The sequence below is a fragment of the Microcaecilia unicolor genome, chromosome 7 (assembly GCF_901765095.1).
Source record: "Microcaecilia unicolor chromosome 7, aMicUni1.1, whole genome shotgun sequence".
Lineage (NCBI taxonomy): Eukaryota > Metazoa > Chordata > Amphibia > Gymnophiona > Siphonopidae > Microcaecilia > Microcaecilia unicolor.
The window spans coordinates 108,921,508-108,947,043 of record NC_044037.1 but is presented as its reverse complement, the minus strand read 5'-3'; the positions used below and the strand labels follow the sequence as shown (position 1 = coordinate 108,947,043).

Genomic DNA, 25,536 nt, shown 5'->3' with positions numbered 1-25,536 from the left:
CATTGAGCCTGCCATGAGTGGGAAAGTGCGGGGTACAAATATAACAAAAAAATAAAATTCACAGCTGCCTGAGACCACTGGGAAGCTAGGCCCCACTGGGCCGCTCTCAAATGGAGCCATGCCATGGGAGTGACATGTACTGTTGAGGCCATGTAGCCCATCAATCTCAATATTTGCTGAGCTGTGACTTGCTTGCTGCTTCGGACCTGCAAGGCCAGTGCTATAAAGGTCTCTGCCCTTGCTTGTGGGAGAAAAGTCCAAGCCTGCAATGTATCGAGCAGGGCTCTTATGTACTCCAATCACTGGAACAGGAGAACCCTAGTAACCCCAACACCCAAACAGTTAGGCGTATCAACTCTGTTGCTCTGTCCTGCGATGTGTGCTTGACCAGCCAATCATCCAGATTGGGAGTGTATTTGTTTCCCTATCTGCACAAAAACACTGTTCATACTGTTTCCCTTTGTTACAATCCCTCTGTTTTGCCGTTTCCCGCTCTAGCAGATGCCTGGACTGCTAAGATCACTTCACTTTATTGTGTGCTCCCTTCTACCCTTCCTATCTCCTCGCCTGCCTCTCCCTCTCTTTCTTCTCTTGGCATAGTTTTAATCTTTGTACAGCCACTACCCTGTCTCCCACAGTTAAATCCCTTAAGCTTTCTTCTTCTCCAGCTGACCCCTGGCCTGCCTGGCTAGTTAACCAACTTTTTTCCTCAATTTCTCTGCTTCTTCTTCTTTGTGCCAGTCTGTCCTCTGGGTAAGTCCCTGATCCACAGAAACATGTCTTAGTACATCCTCTTCTTAAGAAACCTCACCTTGAGCCTTCTCTTCCAGCTAACTTCTGTCCTATCTCTAACCTGCCTTTTTTCCTCAAAAATCCTGGAAAAGCTTGTCTTATCAGATTCCTTCCTAGAAAATACCCATGTGCTCCAACCTTATCAGTCAGGTTTTCGCCGACATGTCTTCTAGCTTTTAACTATCTTATCCGCAACTCCCTTGATCAACGCTATTCAGTTGTAGTCTTCCCTCTTGATCTTTCTTCTGCCTTTGATATTGTTTCTCATTCCCTTCTCCTTTCTCGTCTTCACTCTTTAGGTATTCAGGAACAGTCCTCAGTTGGTTCTCTAGTTATCTTACAGGCCGCAAATTTCAACTATTTCATAACAGTTCTTTTGCTCCAGTCTACGCATTTCTCTCTGGTGTTCCACAAGGATCTATTCTCGCTTCCACTCTTTTCAATCTCTTCCTTGCTCCCCTCTTTACACTAATTCAAGAACATGGCTGTGTCCCATTTAACTATGCTGAAATCCAAATTCTGTCACTCAACTGACCTTGCTACTTTACAGCTCACTAATAACTCCTGTCTATCCAAGGTTTTGTCCTGGCTTGGAGTGAAACCACTTGTTCCTCAATTCATTAAAATGTGAAGCCATTTGTTTCTCTCTCTCCTTCGATTCCCCCCCCCCCCCCCCTAATTCTTGACAGTCATCCACTCCCATACTGTGCACTATTAAGATTTTTGGCTTCATCTTTGACTCTCGTCTCTCTTTTAAACCTCACAGTGACTCAGTTGTCCACTCCTCTTTCTTTGCTCTCTTGACTTATCTCTTCTATGCACTCTACTCACTCGTCTCTCGCATAGATTACTGAAACTCTTCCTTTTTATTCTTTGAAGCGTCTCCAACTTGTTCAGTCCACCGCAGTCAAGGTTCTTCACTCAGCATGTCATTTTGATCACATCACTCCTCTACTTCATACTGGCTGTCTCTTCTTTGATTAAGTTTAAGCAGCTCTGTCTTGATTTCAAATCCCATCTTCCTTCTGCCTCCACAATATCTTTTTCTTCTTACCCCCTATATGCCTAGTTGTTCCCTTTGTTCCTCTTCTGGTAACCTATCAATTAATTCTCTTTCCTCTTTTCATCTCTCCATTTCAAGATAGGCTAGATTTAGTTTTTAAGGGCCTTTCCTCTGTAACTCTCTTCCTCCACACATTCACCCAGAACCCTCATATCCTAAGTTCAAGTCTTTACTCAAGACTTCCCTCTTTGATGAAGCCTTTGGTATTAATCTTGATTGTATCTCCCCTTCCTTTTGTGCCTCAAACACCACTATGTTATTTTAGAGTTATAAACCTCACAGTCGCTTTCACAGACAAATTGCAGTATAGCAAATACTGAGAATAAAATAAAATAGACACTTGGTGAATACCCTGGAAGCTGATGCGAGGTCAAAAGGCAGAACGCGATGCTGATAGTGGTGTTTCCCTATTCAGAATCTGAGGTACTTCCTCTAACTGGGAAGTATCGAAATGTGGGTATAAGCATCCTACCTTTTTCCTGAATCATGGGAAGAAGGGTGCCTTGAGAAATCATCCTGAAATTCTTTTTCACCAGGAATTTGTTCAGGGCCCTTAGGTCCAGGATAGGACGAAATTCCTCTATCTTTTTGGACACAAGGAAGTACCTGGAATATAATCACTTCCCTTCTTCCCTTGGTGGCATGGGTTCGACCACATTGGCCTGTAGAAGAGTGGAAATTTCCTCTACAAGTACCTGCTCACGCTGAGAGCTGATGAACGATGCTCTCAAAGGGCGACTTAGTGGTCTTTGATGCCGATACTGGGCCAAAATGGACTATTTGAAGATCCCACCTGTCGGAAGTTACAAGGGTCACCTGGGATGGAAAACATTTAGCCACCTCCTACTGGTTGGCCATCTGGAACAGTTACTTTGATTGCAGCTATGCTCTCCTGGAGCCAGTCAAAAGTCGTCCCTTGCTTTGACTATGGAGCCGGCTGAGACTTCTGAGGTCAGGGCTGGCGAGGCCAAGAACAATGGGCCTGAGGGTTTTGGGCAGAGTGAGGTGGCAAAAACCTATGTTTTTGAAAGTAGTAGGGCTGCCACCTAGACCCACTTGAAAACCCCCGAGATGAAGAAGTTGCAGGCTGATATAGGGTTTGGATAATATCAGTAGGTTTCTTTACAAGGTCAGCAACCTCCTCTACCTTATCACCAAAAAGACTGGTCTCCTCGGCAGGGCATGTCCACCCACCTCTACTGAACCACTGGTTCCAGGTCAGAGACATGCAGCCATGAGAGTCTGCACATCTCCACACCCATGGCGGAGAGTCTAAATGCAATGTCAAAAGAAGCGTACGAGCCCCTGGCCAGATACTTCCTACACTCCAGCTGCTTATTGGCCAGCTGGTGAAGCTCTGAGGCCTGTTCCTGTGGGAAAGAATCCATGAGACTTTGTGTACTGCATAGCTAAGACTGCAAGTAAAGGCTTGTTTAGAGCTGGTAGGACTGGATGTGGGCAATAAGCATCAAGGCCTGAAAAGCTTTCCTCCCAAATGAGTCTAGTGTCAGAGCCTCTCTACCTGGGGAAGCCAAGGCATGAGTCCTGGAGCTCCTAGCTCATTTGAGGATGGATTTTACAAACAAAGAGTGGTGAGGAGCCCTCTCAAATCCAGGAGCCTTCTGGATATGACAGTATGTATTCACCTTCTTAGGTGCGACCTGCACTGAGAGGGGAGATTCTCAGTTCTTCATCACTGCATCTTTAAGGATAGGGTGCAAAGGTACCTTGACCCCTTTCCTACGAGGTGACTCATAGTCCACAACAGATAACATCTCTGCTCTGGGCTCTTGCTTCATCTCCAACTTAAATGGGATTGTAGAAGCCATCTCCTTGATGAAACCAGTGAAACAGTCCCTCAGGTGGGGAATTAGGTCTCTCTTGAGATGGGATCAGAAGGTACCTTATAAGACTCCTCCTCCGAGAAGTAACGAGGGTCTTCTTCCAACTCCAATGAGAAGTCCCACTCAAGCTCCCACCGTACTCTGATTGAACTGAGTCTGTGCCTTTCTTAGCTCAGTGGAATTAAGTCCACGTCCCAATGAGCACTGAGGTACAGCCCTACCCTCAGACTCTGAGGAAGTTTCCTCCCCCAAAAGTCAAGAGCAGTACTGCATGTGTCAATGTCAACATTGACACCCTCTGAGGTGCCAGTGTCAAGGGATCTCCCCACAGGCATGGATGGAGCCTCAGGAAGAATCTGGGGCTGATCTGTAGTTGGCGATAAGAACCCTTGATGCCTGAGCAGACTGCAACTGCAGCATCTGCACCAGCTCTTCCCTGAGAATGACTTGGAATTACTCATCGAAGGTAGGCACTGGCAAAGGCAGGGGAGCTGGGAGAGAGGCAGCCTGAGATGGTGTCTGTGCCGAACCAGAAGCAGTTCAGAGACTTGTGCATCAGCACCTCTTCCAAAGAGGGGAAGCACTCTTCCTGATGCTGGTGCTTCTTGGGTACTGGCGTTGCTGATGCCCAGGAGCTCCCTGAAAGGGACAAAATACCCATACTGAGAACAAGACGTGTCCTCCCTGCTCCGTGGAAAAACGAAGACCGAGGGACCTGCACTCATATATCGAGCAGGAAGGCACCAGCACATGCGTGGTGGGACGCTGCTAAAAAGTTCTGCATTAATCTCACTGGTCAGCGCCCACACCAGGCACCATGAGATAACGTCACCAAGCTGGGAGAATACAAATGGCTTACTTGTCCTCGGAGTATTACAGATACACTATACAGAACAGAAATAAAGGGACTGGATGGCACTGTGATGAAAAAAATGTCTCAGAATGAGGTTGATAAACTTGGCTTTGTAAAACTTTGAACGGGGAAAGTACATGTTTTAAAAAATGAAAGCAGAACTTGCTTGGGGAATGGATGTTGATGATTTCTGTATTAGTATATGGATGATGTAGTGTTGTAGAAGCTCCATTTAAAAATTTTGTAGAGATTTTACGTGTATTCAAGGCAGACATAAAGAGAGAGGGTGACTGGTTCAGAAGCATGCCCCACATGTGGGGACCCTGAGAGTACATATCTACACATCATCTGGATTTGTAGAGGGAGTGGTACCTTTGTGGGAGAAGGTTTTTCAGTTTTTGTCCAGTACTTTAAAACAGGTGCATGACAGGCTCTCAATAGGAACAGACCCTGAACCTTTATTCATTCAGAAGTTACGCTTGGCATTAAAGTGAAGATACTTACCTATAGCAGGTATTCTCCAAGGACAACAGGCCTTATATCCTCACAAGTGGGTAATACAGTGCCGCACTGCCCGGTCCGGAGCTTATAACAAGCTCTACAGAGCTTTGTGGAGCACGAGACACGCTCCACCACGCATGCGCAGGTGCCTTCCCATCTGCTACAAAGGCGCTGCTACTGCAGTTAAATACAACAGCATAAAAAAAGAAAAAAATAGGACACAACTCCTAGGGGACATGGGAGGGTTTGTGAGAATACAAGGCCTATTGTACTCAGAGGATACCTGTTACAGGTAAGTATCTTTGCTTTCTCTAAGGACAAGAAGGCCATTAATTCTCACAAGTGGGGTATCCCTAGCATCCAGGCTCATCAAAAACAACAAACATTGGTCAACTGGGCCTTGCAACGGCGAGGACAGTACTCAGATTAATCTAAAACTATATACAAACTGAGTGACAGTGCAGCCTGGAATAGAATAAAACAGGCCTAGAGGAGTGGAGTTGGATTCTAGAACTCCAAAAGATTCTGCAACACTGTCTGCCCAAACTGAGGCAGTAATGAGATTTGAATATGTGGACTGAAGATTACGTCGCAGTCTTGCAAATTTCTTCAGTGGAGACTGACCATAAGTGGGCTACCGATGAAGTCATGGCTCCGACATTGTGAACCTCAAAATGACCCTCCAGTGTCAACCCCACCTGGGCATAAGTAAAAGAAATGCAACCTGCCAGCCAATTAGAAATTGTACATTTCTAGATGATGACCACCAACCTATTGGGATGAAGAGAAACAAAAAGTTGGGCAGACTATCTGTAGGGCCTTGTCCGCTCCACGTAATAGGCCAATGCTCGCTTCCAGTCCAAGGTGTGCAAGGTGCTCTCACCAGGATGGGCATGAGGTCGGGGAAAGAATGTTGGCAAGACAATCGACTGGTTTAGATGGAACTCTGACATGAAGTTAGGTAGGAACAGGGTGCGTTCGGGGACTACTCTGTTGTGTTGAAACTTGACATAAGGTGCATCCACTAGTAGAGCCTGAAGCTCAATGGCTCTACGAGCTGAAGTAACCACCACCAAGAAAATGACCTTCCGGGTCAAGTGCTTCAGATGATAGGAAGGCTTGAGATGATAGGAAGTCAATGGCTTGAAAGGAGCTTTCATCAACTGAGTGAGAATGACACTGAGGTCCCTTGACACAGGTAGAGTTTGACAGGGGGCTTTGACAACAGCAAACCTCTCATGAAGCGAACTAGAGGCTGTCCAGAGATGAGCTTACCCTCTACACATAGATGATATGCAGTAACTGCACTGAGGTGAACCCTTACGGAGTTGGTCTTGAGACCAAAATAAGAGAGGTGTAGAATGTATTCAAGCAGGGTCTGTATAGGACAGGACACAGGATCTAGGGCCTTACCCTCACATCAGATGTCAAACCTCCTCAATTTGAAAGAATAATACCCGTTAGTGGATTCTTTCCTGGAAGCCAGCAAGACTCGGGAGACACCTTCCCACAGACACAAAGAAGCAAATTCTAGGCTCTCAACATCCAGGATATCAGGGCCAGAGACTGCAGGTTGGGATGCAGAAGAGATTCCTCGTTCTGTGTGATGAGGGTTCAATCTCCACAGTTCTTTGGAGGATAACTCCAGAGGAAGAGGGAACTAGATCTGCCGTGGTCAGTAAGGTGCGATCAAGATCAAGATCAAGAGTTTCAGCAAAGTCTTCCCCACAAGAGGTGTGGGAGAATATGCATACAGAAGGGCCTGTCCCCCAATGCAGGAGGAAGGCATCCGACGCTAATCTTCTGTGAGCCTGAAGTCTGGAACAGTACTGAGGGACTTTATGATTCAGATGAGTGACAAAGAGATCCACTGAGGGGATGCCACACACTCAGAAGATCTTGCAGGCAATTGTCATGCTGAGAGACCATTCGTGCGATTGCATAACCCTGCTCAGCCTGTTGGCCTGACTGTTGTTTTTGCCCACCAGATAAGTGGCTCAAAGGAACAAGCCATGCAGGCGAACCCAGCACAATATCTGGATGGCCTCCTGACACAGAGGGCATGATCTGGTGCTCCCCTGCTTGTTGTTGTAATACATTGTAACCTAGTTGTCTGTTTAAATGAACACAATTTGGTAAGACAGCTGATCTCTGAAAGCCTTTAGTGTGTTCCAGATTGCCCAGAGCTCCAGAAGAATGATCTGAAGACCTGTTTCCTGGATGGAGAAGGCTCCTAGAGAGTGAAGCCCATCTATATGAGCTCCCCAACCCAGGAAAGATGCATCTGTCGTCAGAACCTTTTGAGGCTGAGGAATTTAGAACGGTAGTCCCACAGTCAAATTGGATCGAATGGTCCACCAGAGGAGAGAGTGACAAGTTCTGGAGACACATGGATGACATCTTCTAGATCTCCCATAGCTTAACACCACTGGGAGGCTAAGGTTCTTTGGGCTGATCTCATGTGAAGGCATGCCATGGGAGTCACATAAACTGTGGAAGCCATGTGGACTAACAGCTGTGCCAAACTTTATGATGAGCTTTTTTATTATTATATTTCTCTTTTATTATTTTTTATTTTAGCAATAAAACATAATTCACGTTCATTGTCCCTCATATCACCTTCATTATTTCAATTTGTTTTGTAGTTATTTTATACAATTTTTCTATTACATATTTTAGATAAGTTGCTGACATAGCTATCCCATTCTATTTTAATTAAGTTAATGATATTTATTTTTTATTATTTTTTTACATGGCTGTGGCTGTAGATAAATATTTGATTATAGCTCTTATTCCTTTTTATTTTGTATTTTTTGTTTTGTTGTATGGTATTTTTTTTTACACATTTCACTTTTATTTTCATTTTTTACATATTTATTTTTTTTATATAATTTTCATATTTTTGTATGTTTTATCTTTTTAAAATATCATTTAACACACACTATAATCATGATGTAATTGTTCAGCATTTTTAAAATTTTTTTGATTATTTTCCAACTTTTATAAGAATGTCATATTTTGATATCAGCAATATCAATGTGAGGCAACACCTACCATTCCAATAACACAGATGCAATGATGTTTATTGTTTGATATACAGTTTTGATGGATAATATGATGCATTGTTTTCTTCAAAATATTTTTATTTATTTATATATGTCATGTATATGTTTTGTTTTACGCTTCAAAACCCATTGCTCCTTTCATTTTAAGTTATATATATATATATATATATATAATATGTTGATACACACGTTTTGACATACATATATGGAATTTATTATTAAACATTTATTTTTATGGTTTATGTAGACCCGACGCAGGTGCTGTGCGCCAAAACACGGACCGTGTCGGGTCCACTCTAGGATTGTTTCATTGAAACATTTGATTAAAGCTCTTATTCCTTTTTTTGAAGGCTCCTGGTACTTTTTGTTTTGCTGTTTGGACTTTTGTTTATACTTTGTTCCCTCTCTTTGATATACTGGACTAACAGCCTTCAACATCTGCCGAGCTATGACCTGCTGACAGACTCGAACCTGAGAAGCCAGAGAGACTAGAGTGTCCACTCTCAGTCTTGGGAAAAAAAGTTTGAACCTTCTGCGTATCGAGCTGGGCTCCAATGAATTCCAACTGCTGGGCAGGGTGAAGATGGGATTTGAGGTAGTTTAAAATGAACTCTATTTATTTATTTATTTTATTTATTGCATTTGTACCCCACATTTTCCCACCTTTTTGCGGGTTCAGTGTGGCTTACAATACGTTATGAAAACTGGGAGTACATTTTCTTACAGCTCAGTTATGGATTACATTATGAAGCGTTATGAGAGACAAGTTTTGTAACAAGGAATATAACAATGGAAAAGATCATTGAGACATTGGAAGGAAAGAACGGGAAACTAAAAGGGGCGATACATTGGAGGGAACCAGCGGGAAACAGGAGGGGCGGTATATAATAATAGGCAAGCATTTGGTATACATTTTCTGTGAGTAAGGTATGAGTGTGGTAAGTTTGCGGGAGATGAGAAGGTGAGGTAGGGGATGAGAATTCAGAGTGGCTGTAGTGATTTTTTTTTGTTACATTTGTACCCCGCGTTTTTCCCACTCATGGCAGGCTCAATGCGGCTTACATGGGGCAATGGAGGGTTAAGTGACTTGCCCAGAGTCACAAGGAGCTGCCTGTGCCTGAAGTGGGAATCGAACTCAGTTCCTCAGTTCCCCAGGACCAAAGTCCACCACCCTAACCACTAGGCCACTCCTAGGCCACTGTTGTTGAACAGTGAGTGCGGTTTTATGTGTTTTGGTTCTTTCCGTAAATTTCCTCAAAGAGGTGGGTCTTCAGTAGTTTGCGGAAGGTTTTTTGCTCGTGGATCGTTTTCAGGTTGCGTGGCAATGAATTCCAGTACTGCGTGGTCATGTAGGAAAAGGTTGACGCGTGCAGTGTTTTGTATTTCAAGCCCTTGCAATTAGGGAAGTGGAGGTTGAGGAAAGTTCGGGATGATCTTTTGGCGTTTCTTGGTGGTAAGTCTATTAAATCCGACATGTAGGCTGGGGCTTCACCGTGAATGATTTTATGGACTAATGTGCATACCTTAAAGGTAATGCATTCTTTAAGTGGGAGCCAGTGTAGCTTCTCTCGTAAGGGTTTTGCACTTTCATATTTTGGTTTTCCTAAGATGAGTCTGGCTGCTGTAGTCTGTGCTGTTTGGAGTTTTCTCAGTATTTGCTTTTTGCAACCTGCGTATAGTGAGTTGCAGTAATCCAGATGGCTGAGAACGAGGGATTGCACCAGGCTACGAAAGACGGATCTTGGGAAGAATTGTCTTATTCTTTTCAGTTTCCACATGCAGTAGAACATCTTTTTGGTTGTGTTGTTTGCCTGATTTTCGAGTGTTAGGTGGCGGTCAATAGTGACTCCAAGGATTTTTAACGTTTCTGAGATTGGAAGGTTTAGTGTTGGTGTGTTTAAAGCGGTGAATTCTTTCGTGTTGTATTGGGACGTGAGTATCAGGCATTGAGTTTTTTCTGCATTTAGTTTCAAGCGAAAAGCACCTGACCAGGTGTTCATGATGTGTAGACTTAGGTAGTTTAAAATGAACTCTAGTAGCGACCAGGCAATGCGGTGCTGCCTGGTCCACAGCTTATAATTAATGGCCTGCTTTTCCTCAGAGAAAGTGCTGTATCTCTCATTAAGTGGATGGAAAATGAGTGCTCTACATTTGAAATCTGGCAAATACAAATGGATGTTTGGTTGTAGACTGAGCACCTGACAGCCCCAGCACTGACAGTGTGTCACTGCAAATCCTGCCCATAGGACCACCTCATCTTCCAGCAGGTAAAAGTGCAAATGAAGTGGCACTATGTCCATATTTTTACCTACATACAGGATGGGCAATTTTATAGAAGCCTGTTTTTGTGGGCTTGGAAAATTACCCCAATATACCTACAGGCTACCCAACACTAACCCTTACTTTAAAAAACAGACACATCTCAGTAGGCCAACGTCATTCTAATTCCAGCATTTGGCTACAAGTAACCTAACTCTAGCACTGTGCAGGCTAATGTCAGCCTATCACCAAGCATCATGCAGGATAATCACAGCCTAACCATAATTTCGTAATAACTAATCCCAGTTTTATTCCAGCACTCTTCAGGACTACTCCTACATCTGAGTTCCAGTGCCATAATACTGGTAACATCATAATATGACACAGTCACCAGTTCTTCCTGTTTCTTGATTTCCTATCCTGTACCCCTCTGCTTTGCCACCATTCCTTACCAGCGACTCCAGGTCCGGCACACCCTCATGCAGACACACAGCTCCCGATGGCTGAGGTGGCGGAAGACAGCGAGCCAGACGTGCCTCTGCATGACATGCTGTGAGCCACCATCCAGTGGCAGGGAGTCCGGTTCAGGGCTGTGAGGAGGAGGTTTTACCACGTGTCGCTCCAGCTGTGGTGGTTTTGATGGAGAGGGAGTTGGGGGCCAGCTCAAGAACTGTGCTTTAGCCATTACCCGCAGCCCTGGCTGTCCACTGGCCCTCACGGTTCTCCTGCAGCCTTTCCCCCCTGGGTGCCGTTTGTTCTCCTTCTCTCGCGAGCCTCCCCTGGCCCTCTGTTTTCCATTGCGTGAGTCTGAGCCACCATTGCGGCCCTCCTCTTCCTCTCCTTCCTCCTCACTCTCACTGAAACCCAATGCTGGGGAGGGGCAGCCTGAAGCTGCCTCACTGCTGGGGTCCGAACCCTGGGAGTCTGTGTCAGAGTCTGAATCGGAGCTAGAGGTTGAGCTGCAGGGACCCCGAACTCTTTCTAGCAACTGACACATCTGCTTGAAACGCTCGAGCTTCTCCCGCTGTGGGGTCTCCTCTGAAGGGACCTCTGGCTCTCTCTGCTCCTCAGGAGCATCTGGTTTCTGGAAGGAAAGGAGAGACACAGGAGCATGTAGGAGTTCAATTATTCAGATGTCCTGTACATGATTTAAGCAACAGTCATGCCAGCACAATGAATTTCTCTTGCACTGGCAATTTAACAAGTTTCACATTTCTTCTTTATCATTTTAAAAATTGTATTTGATCCTGAGAAAAACATTAATATATTTGTAAACATTTCTAAAAAGTTCTTCTTGTTCAGTTGCTCCTGCTAAATCTGATTCAATTGGGAGACACTGCTTTGCTGATTGTCTGTCACGAAACATCTAGCCACCTGCCTGGGACTACCCCATGGCCACTTAGATGATCTATCCCCACACAGCTCAGGTCCGCCTGCACCTGCTGCTTGTGCTCTACACTAGCACCTTCCTCCCACCGACTGGGTACCAACTGCCTCTGGGTGAGTCTCCCTCTCTCAAATTATCCCTAGTGATTTCTAGGTTACTGAGTCCACACTCCCAGTGGTCCCACAGTTCCTAGAAAACACTCTCAGACCCAACACACAAACCACCAGGATTCTTAGTCAGTACAGACAAGCAGAGGCAATAAACTAAAAATGTTTATTGTCATGAAAAATATTGAACAATGAACCATAAAACAGATGGAACAAAAACACCACACAATAAGTAACTGAATATGGATAACTTATAAAACTATCTAAACATTAGTTTACCATCTAAATGGATGCCCACGGGTTATCAAATATAAATGTTCACAGGGCCTAGGCAAAGACAGCCAAAGAGAAAAGAGCGAAGGCTAAGACTGGAGAAAAAGACAGTATATCCTAGCTGAATTTTGAGCTCCTGGGCCAATCGGAGCCCAGAACAACAAGTCTTAAAGGTAGCTGGCCACATCACTGCAGGTTACCTCTTATCTGTGTTAACTAAAGAGGGAACAGTCATTTCTTTGTAACAGCTTTGAACATAAACATGAACCACCTGCTGGCCAAACTAGAGAAATACACCAAGAAATAATCAATATAGTTTGCAGGCTTACAATCTCAGGGGTCCTTTTACTAAAGTGTGCCGAAAAATGGGATGCGCATGTTTTGGGTGTGTGCAGATCCATTTTTCAGCGCGCCTGTAAAAAAAGGCCTCTTTTAAAATTTTTGCCAAAAATGCACGTGGGTCTGAGACCTTATCACCACTCACTGACTTAGTGGTAAGGTCGCATGCGTTAACCGTGCGGTAATTGTCTATGCACGTAGAATGACGATTACTGCCCGGTTTCTGCCGCACATCAGAAAATAAAAATTATTTTCCAGCACGCACAGCAGACACACGTCAAAAATGAAATGACCACATGGGCCACACGGTAGCTGGGTGGTAACTCCAAACTGATGCACGTTGGGCGCACGTAGGCACCTATGCAACTTAGTAAAAGGGCCCCTCACTGTTTTGTCACACTCTGAAAACCCAATACGCTAATATATGTAAAGCAGGCATACAGCATGGAGAACTGAAAAGTGAGTCATCATCACATGTTCAAGCAATGATATCTATGCTCCCTCATCTTTATATAAACCACATAGTGTCAATCAGCACCACTGTAAGTTTCACAAAGATTACAGCAGATGCCACTAAGAAATGAATAAAGAAACTAGAGAGTAAAACCACCCAGCACAATTTCACTCACCTTCTTCAGATGCCTGCCCCTGCCTCCTTTTAACTGTTGAAAGAAGGGACAAGCAACATGTCAGCAAGTGAACACACCCATACAGGAATCCCTCTTTCATATCTGGAAATGTGGGGAACAGAGGAGCAAGAGGAGGGAAGTTGTAGACCCCTGAAGATATAGGACAAATAAAAAAAAGGAGCAAGCTAAATAAGATCCCCTAGGGGACACTCAGTGTCAAACAAATATCAAGAGAAATTTAAAACTCTACCAGGTGCCAGGTCATCATGGCACCATGAAATTGCACCTTGCCGTCCAGGATTTCATGCCCCCAAATGTTTTTCTTTTTCAGAGCTTCCTCAGAAACAGTGCATTTTATTTCCGAACCATGATACAGCTCAGGTGGTGCAGGAAGTCTCATGGTTTCAAGTTTCATGGGACTTGAAACCATGAGACCAGGCAAAATTTCCTGCACTGCACAGCTCAAGCATAGAAAGCCAAATTGCAGCGAGGAACTGAAAGCTTATTTTTTTTCTGAGGCAGCTCTGCAAATGGAAAGGCAGGGGGAATAGGTGCCAGATTCCAAAGCATATCAGTTAACTGGGAGTGACAAGTATAAGAATATATACATGAGAGAGAGAGAGAGAGAGACAGACAGACAGACTTGGGGGGGGGAAGGAAGGAAGGAGATGAGAGAAGAGACTGGTAGGGACTCAGGTCATGGTAATATATCAAAGAAAGAGGTAATAGCCTCTTTGCTTCACCTATCAAGGCAGTGCTGTTACACCACTGACATCATGCTTCAGGAAGGGAGACTGCTGGTTTCTGCAAGCGATTAGCAAGGGCACTTTAAGTGACTGATTTAGTAAAGCTTCTTTGACCACACACAGAACAGGAAAAAAGTCTTACTAAATCAGTTTCTAAAAGAGCTACTGCTGATCCACGATTAATTTTTGCCCTCCCCCCTCCCCAAATTTCACTGAGGACTATGTTGGAGGGGTAGGGAAACAGAGAAATCTCAGCTGCTACTTCATAAAATTTTGGGCTGGCTGGCTCCTAGATTTAATGAAAATTTGTCAAGGTCTGGTTTATAATAAAGCAGATGTACTTACCTGTACCACGTGTTCTCCAAGGACAGCAGGCTTTATATTTTCACAAATGGGTGATGCTGACCCACATCGCCCGGTCCAGAATTTACCAAAGTCTAACGAGAGCTTTGTAGAGCAGGAGACATGCTCCACTGCGCATACGCGAATGCATTCCCGCGCGCCACGAGTACGTGGTCTACTCAGTTTAATACTACAGCAAAAAATAAAGTAAAAAACCATGAAGGAGACAACTCCATGGGGAGGTGGGAGGAACTGTGAGAATATAAAGCCTGTTGTCCTCTGAGACAAGGAAAAACAGGCCAATAATTCTCACAAGTAAGGAATCCCTAATATCCAGTCTCACTAAAAACAAACGGTGATCAATTGGGCATAACACAGATTAACTTGAAACTATATACAATCTGAATGAACATGCAGCCTAGAACAGAATAAAATGGGCCTATCAGGGAGGAGTTGGATGTGAATGTGTGGACTGAAGACCCCGTCGCAGCCTTGCAAATTCTTCAATGAAGGCTGACCTCAAAAGGCCCACTGACGAAGCCACGGCTCTGACATTATGAGCCGTGACATTACCCTCCACAGCCAGCCCAGCCTGGGCATAAGTGAAGAAAATGCAATCTGCCAGCCAATTAGAAATGGTGCATTTCCTGAAGGTGACTCCCATCCTGTTGGGATCAAACAAAAAACTGGGCGGATTGTCTGTGGGGCCTTGTCTGCTCATTGTAGTAGGCCAATGCTCTCTTGCAATCCAAGGTGTTCAAGCTGCTTTTACCACAATGGGCATGAGGTTGGGGAAAAGAATGTTGGCAAGACAATCGACTGGTTCAGATGGAACTCAGACATCACTTTCAGCAGGAACTTAGGTTGTGTGCGGAGGACTACTCTGTTGTGATGAAACTTAGTATAAGTTTAAGCCTGAAGCTCACTTACTCTACGAGCTGAAGCAACAAGCACCAAGAAAATGACCTTCCAGGTCAAGTACTTCAGATGGCAGGAAATCAGTGGCTCGAAAGGAGCTTTCATCAGCTGGGTAAGAATGACATTGAGATCCCATGACACTGGTGGAGGTTTGACAGAGGAAAGCAAACAACTAGAGGCTGTCCAGAGATGGGCTTACCTTCTACATGCTGATGGATAAGCACTAATTGCACTAAGGTGAACCCTTACAAAGTTGGTCTTGAGACTGTACTCTGATAATGTAGATGGTATTCAAGCAGGGTCTGTGTAGGACAAGCAAGAGGATCTAGGGCCTTGCTCTCACACCAGACGGCAAACCTCCTCCATTTGAAAGAATAGCACCTCTTAGTGGAATCTTTCCTGGAAGCCAGCAAGACCCAGAAGACACCCTCTGAAAGACCAAAGGATGCAAATTCTAGGGTCTCAATATCCAAGCTGTGAGATCCAGAGACTAGAAGTTGGGATGTAGAAGAGACCCCTCGTTCTAAGTGATGAGGGTTGGAAAACACTCCAATCTCCACGGTTCTTTGGAGAATAACTCCACAAGCAGAGGGAACTATATCTGCTGCGGCCAGTATGGCACGATCAGAATCATGGCTCCATGGTCTTGCTTGAGTTTCAACAAAGTCTTCCTCACTAGAGGTATGGGAGGATAAACATACAGACCTGTCCCCCAACTGAGGAGGAAGGCATCTGACTCTAGTCTGTGGTGGGTCTGAAGACTGGAATAGATCTGAGGGACCTTGTGGTTGAACTGAGTGGCAAAAAGATCTACTGAGGGTGTGCCCCACACTTGGAAGATCTTGCGGGCTATGCCCACAAAAGAGACCACTCGTGCGGTTACATTATGCTGCTCAGTCTGTCAGCCAGGGTATTGTTTTTGCCTGCCAGATAAGTGGCTCGAGGGAACATGCCATGTTGGCAAGCCCAATGTCACATCCAGACGGCCTCCTGACACAGAGGGCATGATCCGGTGCTCCTCTGCTTGCTGGTGTAGTACACTGCAACCTGATTGTCCGGTTAGATGAGTACAATTTGGTGAGATAGCCAATCTGTGAAAGCCTTTAGAGCATTCCAGATCGCCCGGAGCTCCAGGAGATTGATCTGAAGATTCATTTTCTGTGAGGACCAAGTTTCCTAGGTGTGAAGCCCATCTACAAGAGCTCTCCATCCCAGGAGAGATGCATCCGTCGCCAGCACTTTTTGTGGCTGAGGAATTTAGAATGGAAGTCCCAGATTCAAACTGGATCAAATGGTCCACTACTAAAGGGAGCGTACAAGCTCTAGGGACACTTGGATGACATCTTCCAGACTCCCCATGGCTTGAGACCACTGAGAAGTCAAGGTCCATTGAACTGATCTCATGTGAAGGTGTGTCATAGGTGTAACATACACTGTGGATGCCATGTAGCCCAACAATCTCAACATCTACTGAGAGGCATGAACCTTGGAAGCGAGTGTGAAAAGATTGTCCGCTCTCAAGTCCGGGAGGTAGGCTTGTACCATCAGAGTATCGAGCAGGGCTCCAATAAACTCCCATGAGACTTGGGGTACTTAAAAATGAACCATAGTAGTTTGAGCACCCGAATAGTCATCCACATGGACTCCTGAGCACCCTCCTCCAAGGTGCTCTTCACCAGCCAATCGCTGAGATATGGGAACACATGGATTCCCAGTCTGCATAGTGAAACTGAAACTACCGCTATACATTTGGTGAAGACCCTGGGAGCTGACATGAGGCCAAACGGCAACACGCAGTACTGAAAGTGATGTGTTCCCAACCAAAATGAAAGATACTTCCAGTGGGCTGGAAGTATCGGGATGCAAGTATAAGCATCCTTTAAGTCCAGAGAGCATAGCCAATTGTTTTTCTGAATCATTGGGAAAAGGGTGCCCAGGGAAACAATCCTGAACTATGGACTAGGAATTTGTTCAGGGCCCTTAGGTCTAGGATGAGATGCATCTCCCCCGTTTTCTTTTCCACAAGGAATTACCTGGAAAAGAATCCCTACCCTTCTTCCCCTGGTGGAACAGGTTCAACCGCATGGGCCTTCAGAAGGGCTGAGATTTCCTCTGCAAGTACCTGCCTGTGCTGAGAGCTGAACGAATGAGATCTTGGTGAGCAATTTGGAGGTTTGAGATACCAATTGAGGCCATATCCGAGATGGACTATTTGAAAAACTCACCGGTCGGAAGTTATAAGAGACCACCTGTGGTGAAAAAACTTCAGTCTCCCCCCCTGGCAATCATCCGGGACAGACACTTTTACTGCAGCTATGCTCTGCTGGAGCCAGTCAAAAGCTCATCCCTTGCTTTGCCTGTGGAGCAGCAGGGGACTTAGAAACATGCTGTTGACATGAATAAGCTTGCTGGGGTTGATCCTGAGTAGGCTGGTGAGCCAAAGGGTTGTACCTACGCCTAGGATAGTAATAAGAACTCTTCCTTGGCTTGCCAAAAGTCCTCCAAGCTGAGGAGGATTTATGCAGAAGGCGCCCAGTGGGAGAGAGAAGAGATGGGATCAGTGTGTTTTTTGATTTGGTCTGCGACCTCCTCAACCTTCTCTCCAAAATGGATTATCCCCCCTAGCATGGGACATTCGCCAACTTCTGCTAATGTTCTAAGTCAGAAACACTCAGCACATTGCTATACTTTGAACAAAAATCCTGGATGCCACATCAAAAGTGTTGTAAGTGCCCCTGGCCAAGAACTTTTGACACGCTTTCTGCTGCTTGGCCACTGGTGAACTAACTCTGCCAAGTTAGAATTTCACAAGTGGACGCTCGTGAAGAGCTGGTACGACTATATTCGCGAAGTGATCATTGAAGTCTGGTACATCTTCCTCCCAAAAGAATCCAGGGTTCTAGCTTCTGCCTGGGGTCGCTGAGTCATAGTCCCTGGAACTCCTGGCCCGTTTGATATTCCACTAACCATAGAATTGTGAGGCAACTGAGGTCTATCAAAACCAGGCACACTGTGGATCTGATACTGGGTGTCAATCTTCTTGGGCATGACAGAGGGGACTCCCAGTTCCTGACAAGGACTTCCCCGAGTACCTCATGGAGAGGGACAGTCACAGCCTCTTTAGGATGAGATGTATAGTCCAGGACCTCGAGCACCTTAGCCCTGGGCTCATCCTCCACTTCCAAAGGAAATGAAATGGCATCAGCCAATTCCTTAATAAAAGATGGAAATGAAAGGAGTGGAGGAGTAGCCTAGTGGTTAGTGCAGCGGACCTTGATCCTGGGGAACAGGGTTCGATTCCCACTGCAGCTCCTTGTGACTGTGGGCAAGTCACGTAACCCTCCATTGCCCCAGGTACAAAATGAGTACCTGTATATATGTAAACCGCTTTGAATGTAGTTGCAAAATACCACAGAAAGGCGGTATATCAAGTCCCATTTCCCCTTTCAGGTGGAGAGGAGGGATCAGAAGGAATTTCATAGGACCCATCAGAGGAAAAGCACCTTGGATCTTCCTCTGAATCCCATGAGTGCTCCTTTTCAGTGTCAGATAATACTTCCCTATGGGAGTGTCGAGACAGAACCTGCCTCAACGTGGAGGAGCCATGTGCCTGAGAGTGGCGTCGAGAAGTCGGCTCCCATCTCGACTCTGGCGAAGCTTCCTCCACTGACCTCGAGGGAGTGCTGGCTTGGGTGGCAGTCGACACCAGGGTTGCATGCAGCATCAGTGTCGGATGCTGCACCACAGGCTGAGTGCCAAGCGGGGCCACAATGGGAGGCAGGTTAGGTGCAAGCATCCCAGATGCCGATGCACACCTTTGCATGAGGCCATCCAGCAGCTCAGGGAGCAAGGCCCGTATGTACTCATCGAGGGCCAACACCAGGAAAAGCTGGGGTGCCAACTCAGGCATAGGTTGCAGAACTGCCAGGGTCAATACAGGAGGAGGGTCTTAGTTGCTGGAAGACCGATGCATCTGCACCTCTTGTACGGAGGGGGAGCAGTCCTTCCGGCGCCGACGCTTCTTGGGTGCTGAATCCTTCAACGCCCCAGAGCTCCCGGCACCATGCATTGACGGCAAGAACAAAGCGTGTTACTGAGGCTCATCGGTACTGAGGAGGATGACGTTGAAACCACATGGCGCCTTGGGGTCAGGTCTGACGATGGACAGTCCTGGAGACACTACACAGAAGGCTTAAAGGGAGGTGGAGACCCACTCAGTGCTTCACTGCTCCCAGTGTTTAAGGGTCTAACAGCAGCCATGATTACCAACACTCCCGAAGCAATGCTAGACATTGATGATGACGACATCGACCTTGATACTGAGATCAAGGAACCGGACTTGGCTCCAAAAATCCTCTCTCTTTGAGGCTCTCTGAAAACCTGGTCTTCCTCTTCATGCGAAGACAGAACACACATTTAGTGGGCTATGGTCAGGCCCAAGACACTGTAGACACTATGAATGGGTGTCTTTCCCAGAGACTGTCCGATTGCACCGGGTACAGCGCTTGAAGCCACTGGGAACCTTCGTGGACATGGAAGAAAAAAACTTCCTCGGCTAAATTAAACAAAGCGTTGGTGCCTGAAAAAGGGCAAGGCACGGCAAAAACAAAAGGGAACATTCCTGGCAGAAGTCAAGGCCTAAAAGTGGTCTGATAATGATGGAAAATAAAAGGAAACTTAAAACCGGGAAAAATCACTAAAACCTAATGGGGATTCCACAAGAGGAACACAATAAAAGACGAAAAAAATAAAAAGTAGCTGAAAGGCACAAAAAAGCTCTCTAGGAACGAGCGATGTGAGGAGACTGTAAAAATAAATAAATAAACAAACAAAACACACCCTCCCCTCACCATGGTAGAAAAAGAACTGAGGAGACCGCGTTCTTGTGGCAGGCAGGAAGGCACTCGTGCACGCACACTGGAACGTGTCTCGTGCTCCAGAAAGCTCTTGTTAGACTTTGCTAAATTCCTGACTGGGCGACACGGGTTGGTGTCACCCACTTGTGAGAATTATAAGCCTGCTTGTCCTAAAAGAAAGACGGGTTTTCTTTAGTGTACACTTTTCTCCAGCAGGGGGGGAGTGTCAAATTAGTTTAAGACACATGACTGTCCAGTCTGTCTTATGAGTCCCAGTGCATCCCCATTTCTCCTCTGGAAAACCCAGAAGAGGGTTCTTACTTTCTTTTTGGGTCCCTCTGGATCAGTGCTCATGTCCCTCTCTTTCTTGCGTTTTGGCCCCTGGGTCTCTTCCGAGAGCCTCTTGGGTTTGTTCAGCACTGGCTCATCTGTCAGCTTCCAGCGCACTGCTGCATCCTCCCCATTGTCCACCCTGCGTTTCCCTGTGGCATCGGTATCCTGCAGAAGAAAGGAGAGGAGGTATCAAAGGGTTTATTGCTGATGCAATCACACACACTGACTTTTAAGAAAATTCTGAGGCTAGATACCTATTCACTTTTTTGAGACATCTGTGAGTAGGAAAGGCTTGTAAAGTTTTCAGAAGTCTGAACCTGGAGAAGAGTTTTCATTGAATAGAATTTTAATTATTTTAATCATTTAATTACTATAAACCCCCCTGCAAGCCCCAAAATGTTATTTAATACCTTATCTCAAGCCTCTGACCGAGCTGCTTCGGTCGATGGACACAAAATTCTACATCTATGCCAATGATGTACAACTACTCATACCCACTGAACCAGATCTACCCATAGATCTGAGTAAACTAACTGTCTGCCTGCCTAACCGCAACTCAGGAATGGGCAAAAGACAACAAACTCTGCTTGAACACAAGCAAAACAGAGATTATTTGGGTATCTAACACAAGTGGACAAATACCTGACTTACCTGACTTCAAAATATCTTTTGGGCAATATGAACTCTCAATAAAATCACAGGTCAGGAATCTTGGGATATTGCTAGGCTCATCAATCACTCTGGTCCCCTGCTATACTCATCACTCTGATCCCGCAAATTCAAACAAACAATCTTTAAAAATGGTCTCTATCACCTACGGCAGCTATGAACTCTCTCTCCATATACTGAAAATACGAGTCTGACCACAGTGGTCCACGCCATGATAACATCATGACTAAACTACTGTAATGCCCTTTACACTGGTCAAATCAAAGAGAATTTGCATCAGCTCCAACTAATTCAGAATGCTGCAGCATGACTGATAGAATGCTGCAAGTGACACGACCACATTGCACCCTTCATGCATTGCTGCAAAAGTTACACTGGCTACCAGTACCTTACAGGGCTAAATTTAAAACTCTGTGTTTGACTTTCAAGGCCCTCAGTCAAAATGGGCCAGAATACTTAAAGAATAAGTTAGCCCTTTACACACCTTTGAGACCTCTAAGATCCTCTCAAGAAGCATCACTATCTGTCCCCTCAAAAGAAATTGATCAATGTGATACCTGCCAGCGAGCCTTCTCAGGAGTAGCCCCCAGGCTCTGGAATTTACTCCCAGAGGGGCTACGTATAACTCAAGCCTAGTTCTACTTCAGGAAGTAGGTGAAAGCCTGGCTCTTCTCCCAAGCCTTTAATATACAGGATGACTAACTATACACCACTCTGCACCTGGACTAGCTTGCTATACACACTGTAACTTAGATCAGATCCTTATATCTTGTTTAACTGTACAAAGAACTTGCCTTTAGTTTAGACACCTGTCTATATATCCCAACTGACTCTAAACCATCCATCTTATCCCCATCTATATATCTGCACTTGGTCCCTCAGCTATATGGTAAGCTGTATTGTAGAAAAGCATTAGTATCATAGCAATGTTATTTGAATTTCTAATTGTGTGCTTATTAGATAGTTCAATAATATTATACTGACATCGTATTATAGCTCTGTTATCTGAATTTCAATGCTGTTAAAGTGTGGACATTTTTGATCCTGTTTCATGATAGTCCTACTTTGGTCATTTTACTATTGTTATGTTGTTAACAAAATTGTAAATTTTATGTTAAACTGTACTGGCTGTATACCGCCTTGGGTGAATCTCTTCATAAAGGTGGTTAATAAATAAATAAAATAAAAAGCTATCAAAGCAGCAAACATTCAGTTATATTAAGCCTATGACTAGAGGGCCCTGTGATTTTTGGGGAGCCTATTAATGTTTGGGAGTATAACTGGGGACTTTTTAAAAAATCTAAGACTTATAAACATCTGGTTTGTATAGCACTTTTCACTTTCAGTAATCCCTAAAGATTCCAACAAATTCACAGAACATGCAATATTCAAGCCATTTAGGAATAGATGTTTCAGTCTCAAACTGAACTCCAGAGACTAATTACAGAAAGGTTAATTCAATGGAGCAAAATTAATTTTGTAGCCTTAAAATAAAACAGGCTATAAAAAAGTGAAACTTTTTTTTAAAATAGGTGCTCTTTATTGAAGTCCCTTACATCAACACAATGTAATACAAGGAACAGCAATCACCACTATGCAGTTGTTTCTTCTGCACCCTGGCAAACATACAAAAGAAAGTAACACATTTTTATCCCCCCCATCCCATTAACTCCCCACCCCACTCATCATCCTGACCCTCCTGGGATCACAGCCCCCCACGCAATATAAAAGCATAACATCACTATGCATGAAGATGAAAGAAGGGTGCACTTGTACAAAAGCAAGACTCAATGATTTTAGATAATACTTTGTGCCCTGTGAGGCAAAAAGTTCCAACAAATGAACTGAAATGATGCCCACTGTTGCCTCAGCGAGAACCCTGCACCTTGGTGCTTCAGCAGGCTAAATTAAACAAAAAGGCCTAGCATTGAGATAAGCTCAGAGGAACAGAGGCCCACCAGTTGAGGAACAGAGGCCCACCAGTTACTCAGAATACACTTAGGAACTAGCAGAACAACCACTGTAGGAAAATGTCCTCTGTCACCCCATCCCATAGAAGGCAAGGCTGAAAAAAAATCAAACACTTAGGACATCAGCCTATCTTGGGATGCTCTTACCAATAATACAGTCCAATGCTGATAAAATTGTGGTACAAATAAGATATTACTGCAGGACAAGACCACAAGTGTCCCAAGGAGGCACCATTTAACTTGCATTTCAAACAATCAGCATTCAGCGTAAAACCAGCCCGGAATGCCCGCAGCAGACTTAAGCTCTCAAAAGAAAATTATACAGAGTCTCTCAATCATCGATTTAATTTGCCGCTAAAGGTGACGCAGCCTGAACCATATAAACTCAGTCCTAAATGATTACCCCAAGTCACAGCTTCATCAGCCCACCAAGGGGGCAAAATCCTAGTTTTTCATATGGCGCCAAAAGAACTTATGAGAGATCACCAATATAACTTGAGATAAGCAAACAGGCCATATTATCAGCACCGGAATCCTCGCAGCAGAGCTAACTTCTCAAAAGAAATTTATATCAAGTCTCTTGATCACCGACTTGCCAATTAAAGTGATGCAGGACTGGACCATATAAAATCAGCCCTAATTAATTACCCCAAGTCACAGCTCCATCAGCCCACCAATGGGGCAAAATCCCAGTTTTTTATATGGCGTAGAAAGAATGTATGAGAGGTCATCAATCTAATTCGAGTTAAGAAAATGAACCATATTACTCCTCTTTTTAAGCAACTTCACTGGTTGCCCATACCTTATCAGTCACAATTTAAAATCCTTTGCATGGCATATAGGGCCTACCCAGTATTCATCTCAGAGTACTGATAGAACTGAAAAATGAACTTGCAGAGCTATTGTTAGAAATATGTAATTTATCCTTAAAATCGAGTGTGGCCAATGTAACGCCGATTTTTTAAAAAGGTTCCAGAGGAGATCCGGGAAATTATAGAGTCTGACGTCCGTGCCGGGCAAAATGGTAGAGGCTATTATTAAGAACAAAATTACAGAGCATATTCAAAAGCATGGATTAATGAGAAAAAGTCAACATGGATTTAGTGAAGGGAAATCTTGCCTCACCAATCTACTACATTTCTTTGAAGGGGTGAACAAACATGTGGATAAAGGTGAGCCGGTTGATATTGTGTATCTGGATTTTCAGAAGGCGTTTGACAAAGTACCTCAAGTAAAACTCCAGAGGAAATTGGAGAGTCATGGGATAGGAGGTAGTGTTCTATTGTGGATTAAAAACTGGTTAAAAGATAGAAAACAGAGTAGGGTTAAATGGTCAGTATTCTCAATGGAGAAGGGTAGTTAGTGGGGTTCCCCATGGGTCTGTGCTGGGATCGCTGCTTTTTAACATATTTATAAATGACCTAGAGATGGGAGTAACTAGTGAGGTAATTACATTTGCTGATGACACAAAGTTGTTCAAAGTTGTAAAATCGCGGGACGATTGTGAAAAATTACAAGAGTACCTTACGACACTGGGAGACTGGGCATCGAAATGGCAGATGACGTTTAATGTGAGCAACTGCAAAGTTATGCATGTGGGAAAGAGGAACCCGAATTATAGCTACGTCATGCAAGGTTCCACGTTAGGAGTCACGGACCAAGAAAGGGATCTAGGTGTGGTCGTTGATGATACACTGAAACCTTCTGCTCAGTGTGCTGCTGCGGCTAAGAAAGCAAATAGAATGTTAGGTATTATTAGGAAAGGAATGGAAAACAAAAATGAGGATGTTATAATGCCTTTGTATCGCTCCACGGTGCAACCGCACCTCGAATATTGTGTTCAATTCTGGTCGCCGTATCTCAAAAAAGATATAGTGGAATTAGAAAAGGTGCAGAGAAGGGCGACGAAAATGATAAAGGGGATGGGACGACTTCCCTATGAGGAAAGTCCAAAGGGCTACGGCTCTTCAGCTTGGAGAAAAGGCGGCTGAGGGGAGATATGATAGAGGTCTATAAAATAATGAATGGAGTTGAACGGGTAGATGTGAAGCGTCTGTTTACGGTGAATCCATAACCCATCTATCCGGGTATAAGAACCCGCCACATGAGAATAGAAAGTGTAGCCCCGATGAACTCCATGTAGCAACCTCCAGCTATCCACTAATTCCAATTGCCTCAGAAACTTGTGTAGCGCTTTCCGCCCTGAGCCTGACTGATGTCCCCTCCCCCGAAAATGATCCAATCGCGCATCTGGGGCTATGTTAAAGTCCCCTCCCAAAATCACTTGTCCCCTGATAAATCCCTGACTCTCCTCCCCTAGAGTGTGGTAGAATCCCCATTGTCCCACATTAGGGGCACAGATATTGACCAATGTAATCTCCTGTCCCTGCAGCATTCTCCTTATTGCCACACATCTCCCAATTGTGTCCTTGAATTCTTTGTTGATAATCAAACCACATTTCTGTCCTACCAAGATTGCCACTCCTCCCGTTCTCTTCCCCACAGTGCCTTGATGCGTCACCGCCTCCCTGTATGTTTTACCTCTCAACAAGTGTACATCCCTTGGTCTTAAGTGTGTCTCTTGCAGGAA

The 25,536-nt window shown here is 44.7% G+C and overlaps 1 protein-coding gene across 2 annotated transcripts in view; it reads right to left on the bottom strand.

Moving 5' to 3' along the window:
• The window catches only part of FBXL19 (F-box and leucine rich repeat protein 19), a 264,694-nt gene that overhangs the window by 139,796 nt on the left and 99,362 nt on the right, over window positions 1-25,536 (bottom strand). For both annotated transcript variants that reach the window (XM_030210686.1, XM_030210685.1), the window contains exons 6-8: window positions 20,296-20,472; window positions 13,113-13,145; window positions 10,830-11,461 (exon numbers count right to left, since the gene is read on the bottom strand). In XM_030210686.1, the coding sequence (XP_030066546.1) occupies window positions 10,830-11,461; window positions 13,113-13,145; window positions 20,296-20,472 (842 nt within the window). The remainder of the gene's footprint in view (window positions 1-10,829; window positions 11,462-13,112; window positions 13,146-20,295; window positions 20,473-25,536) is intronic.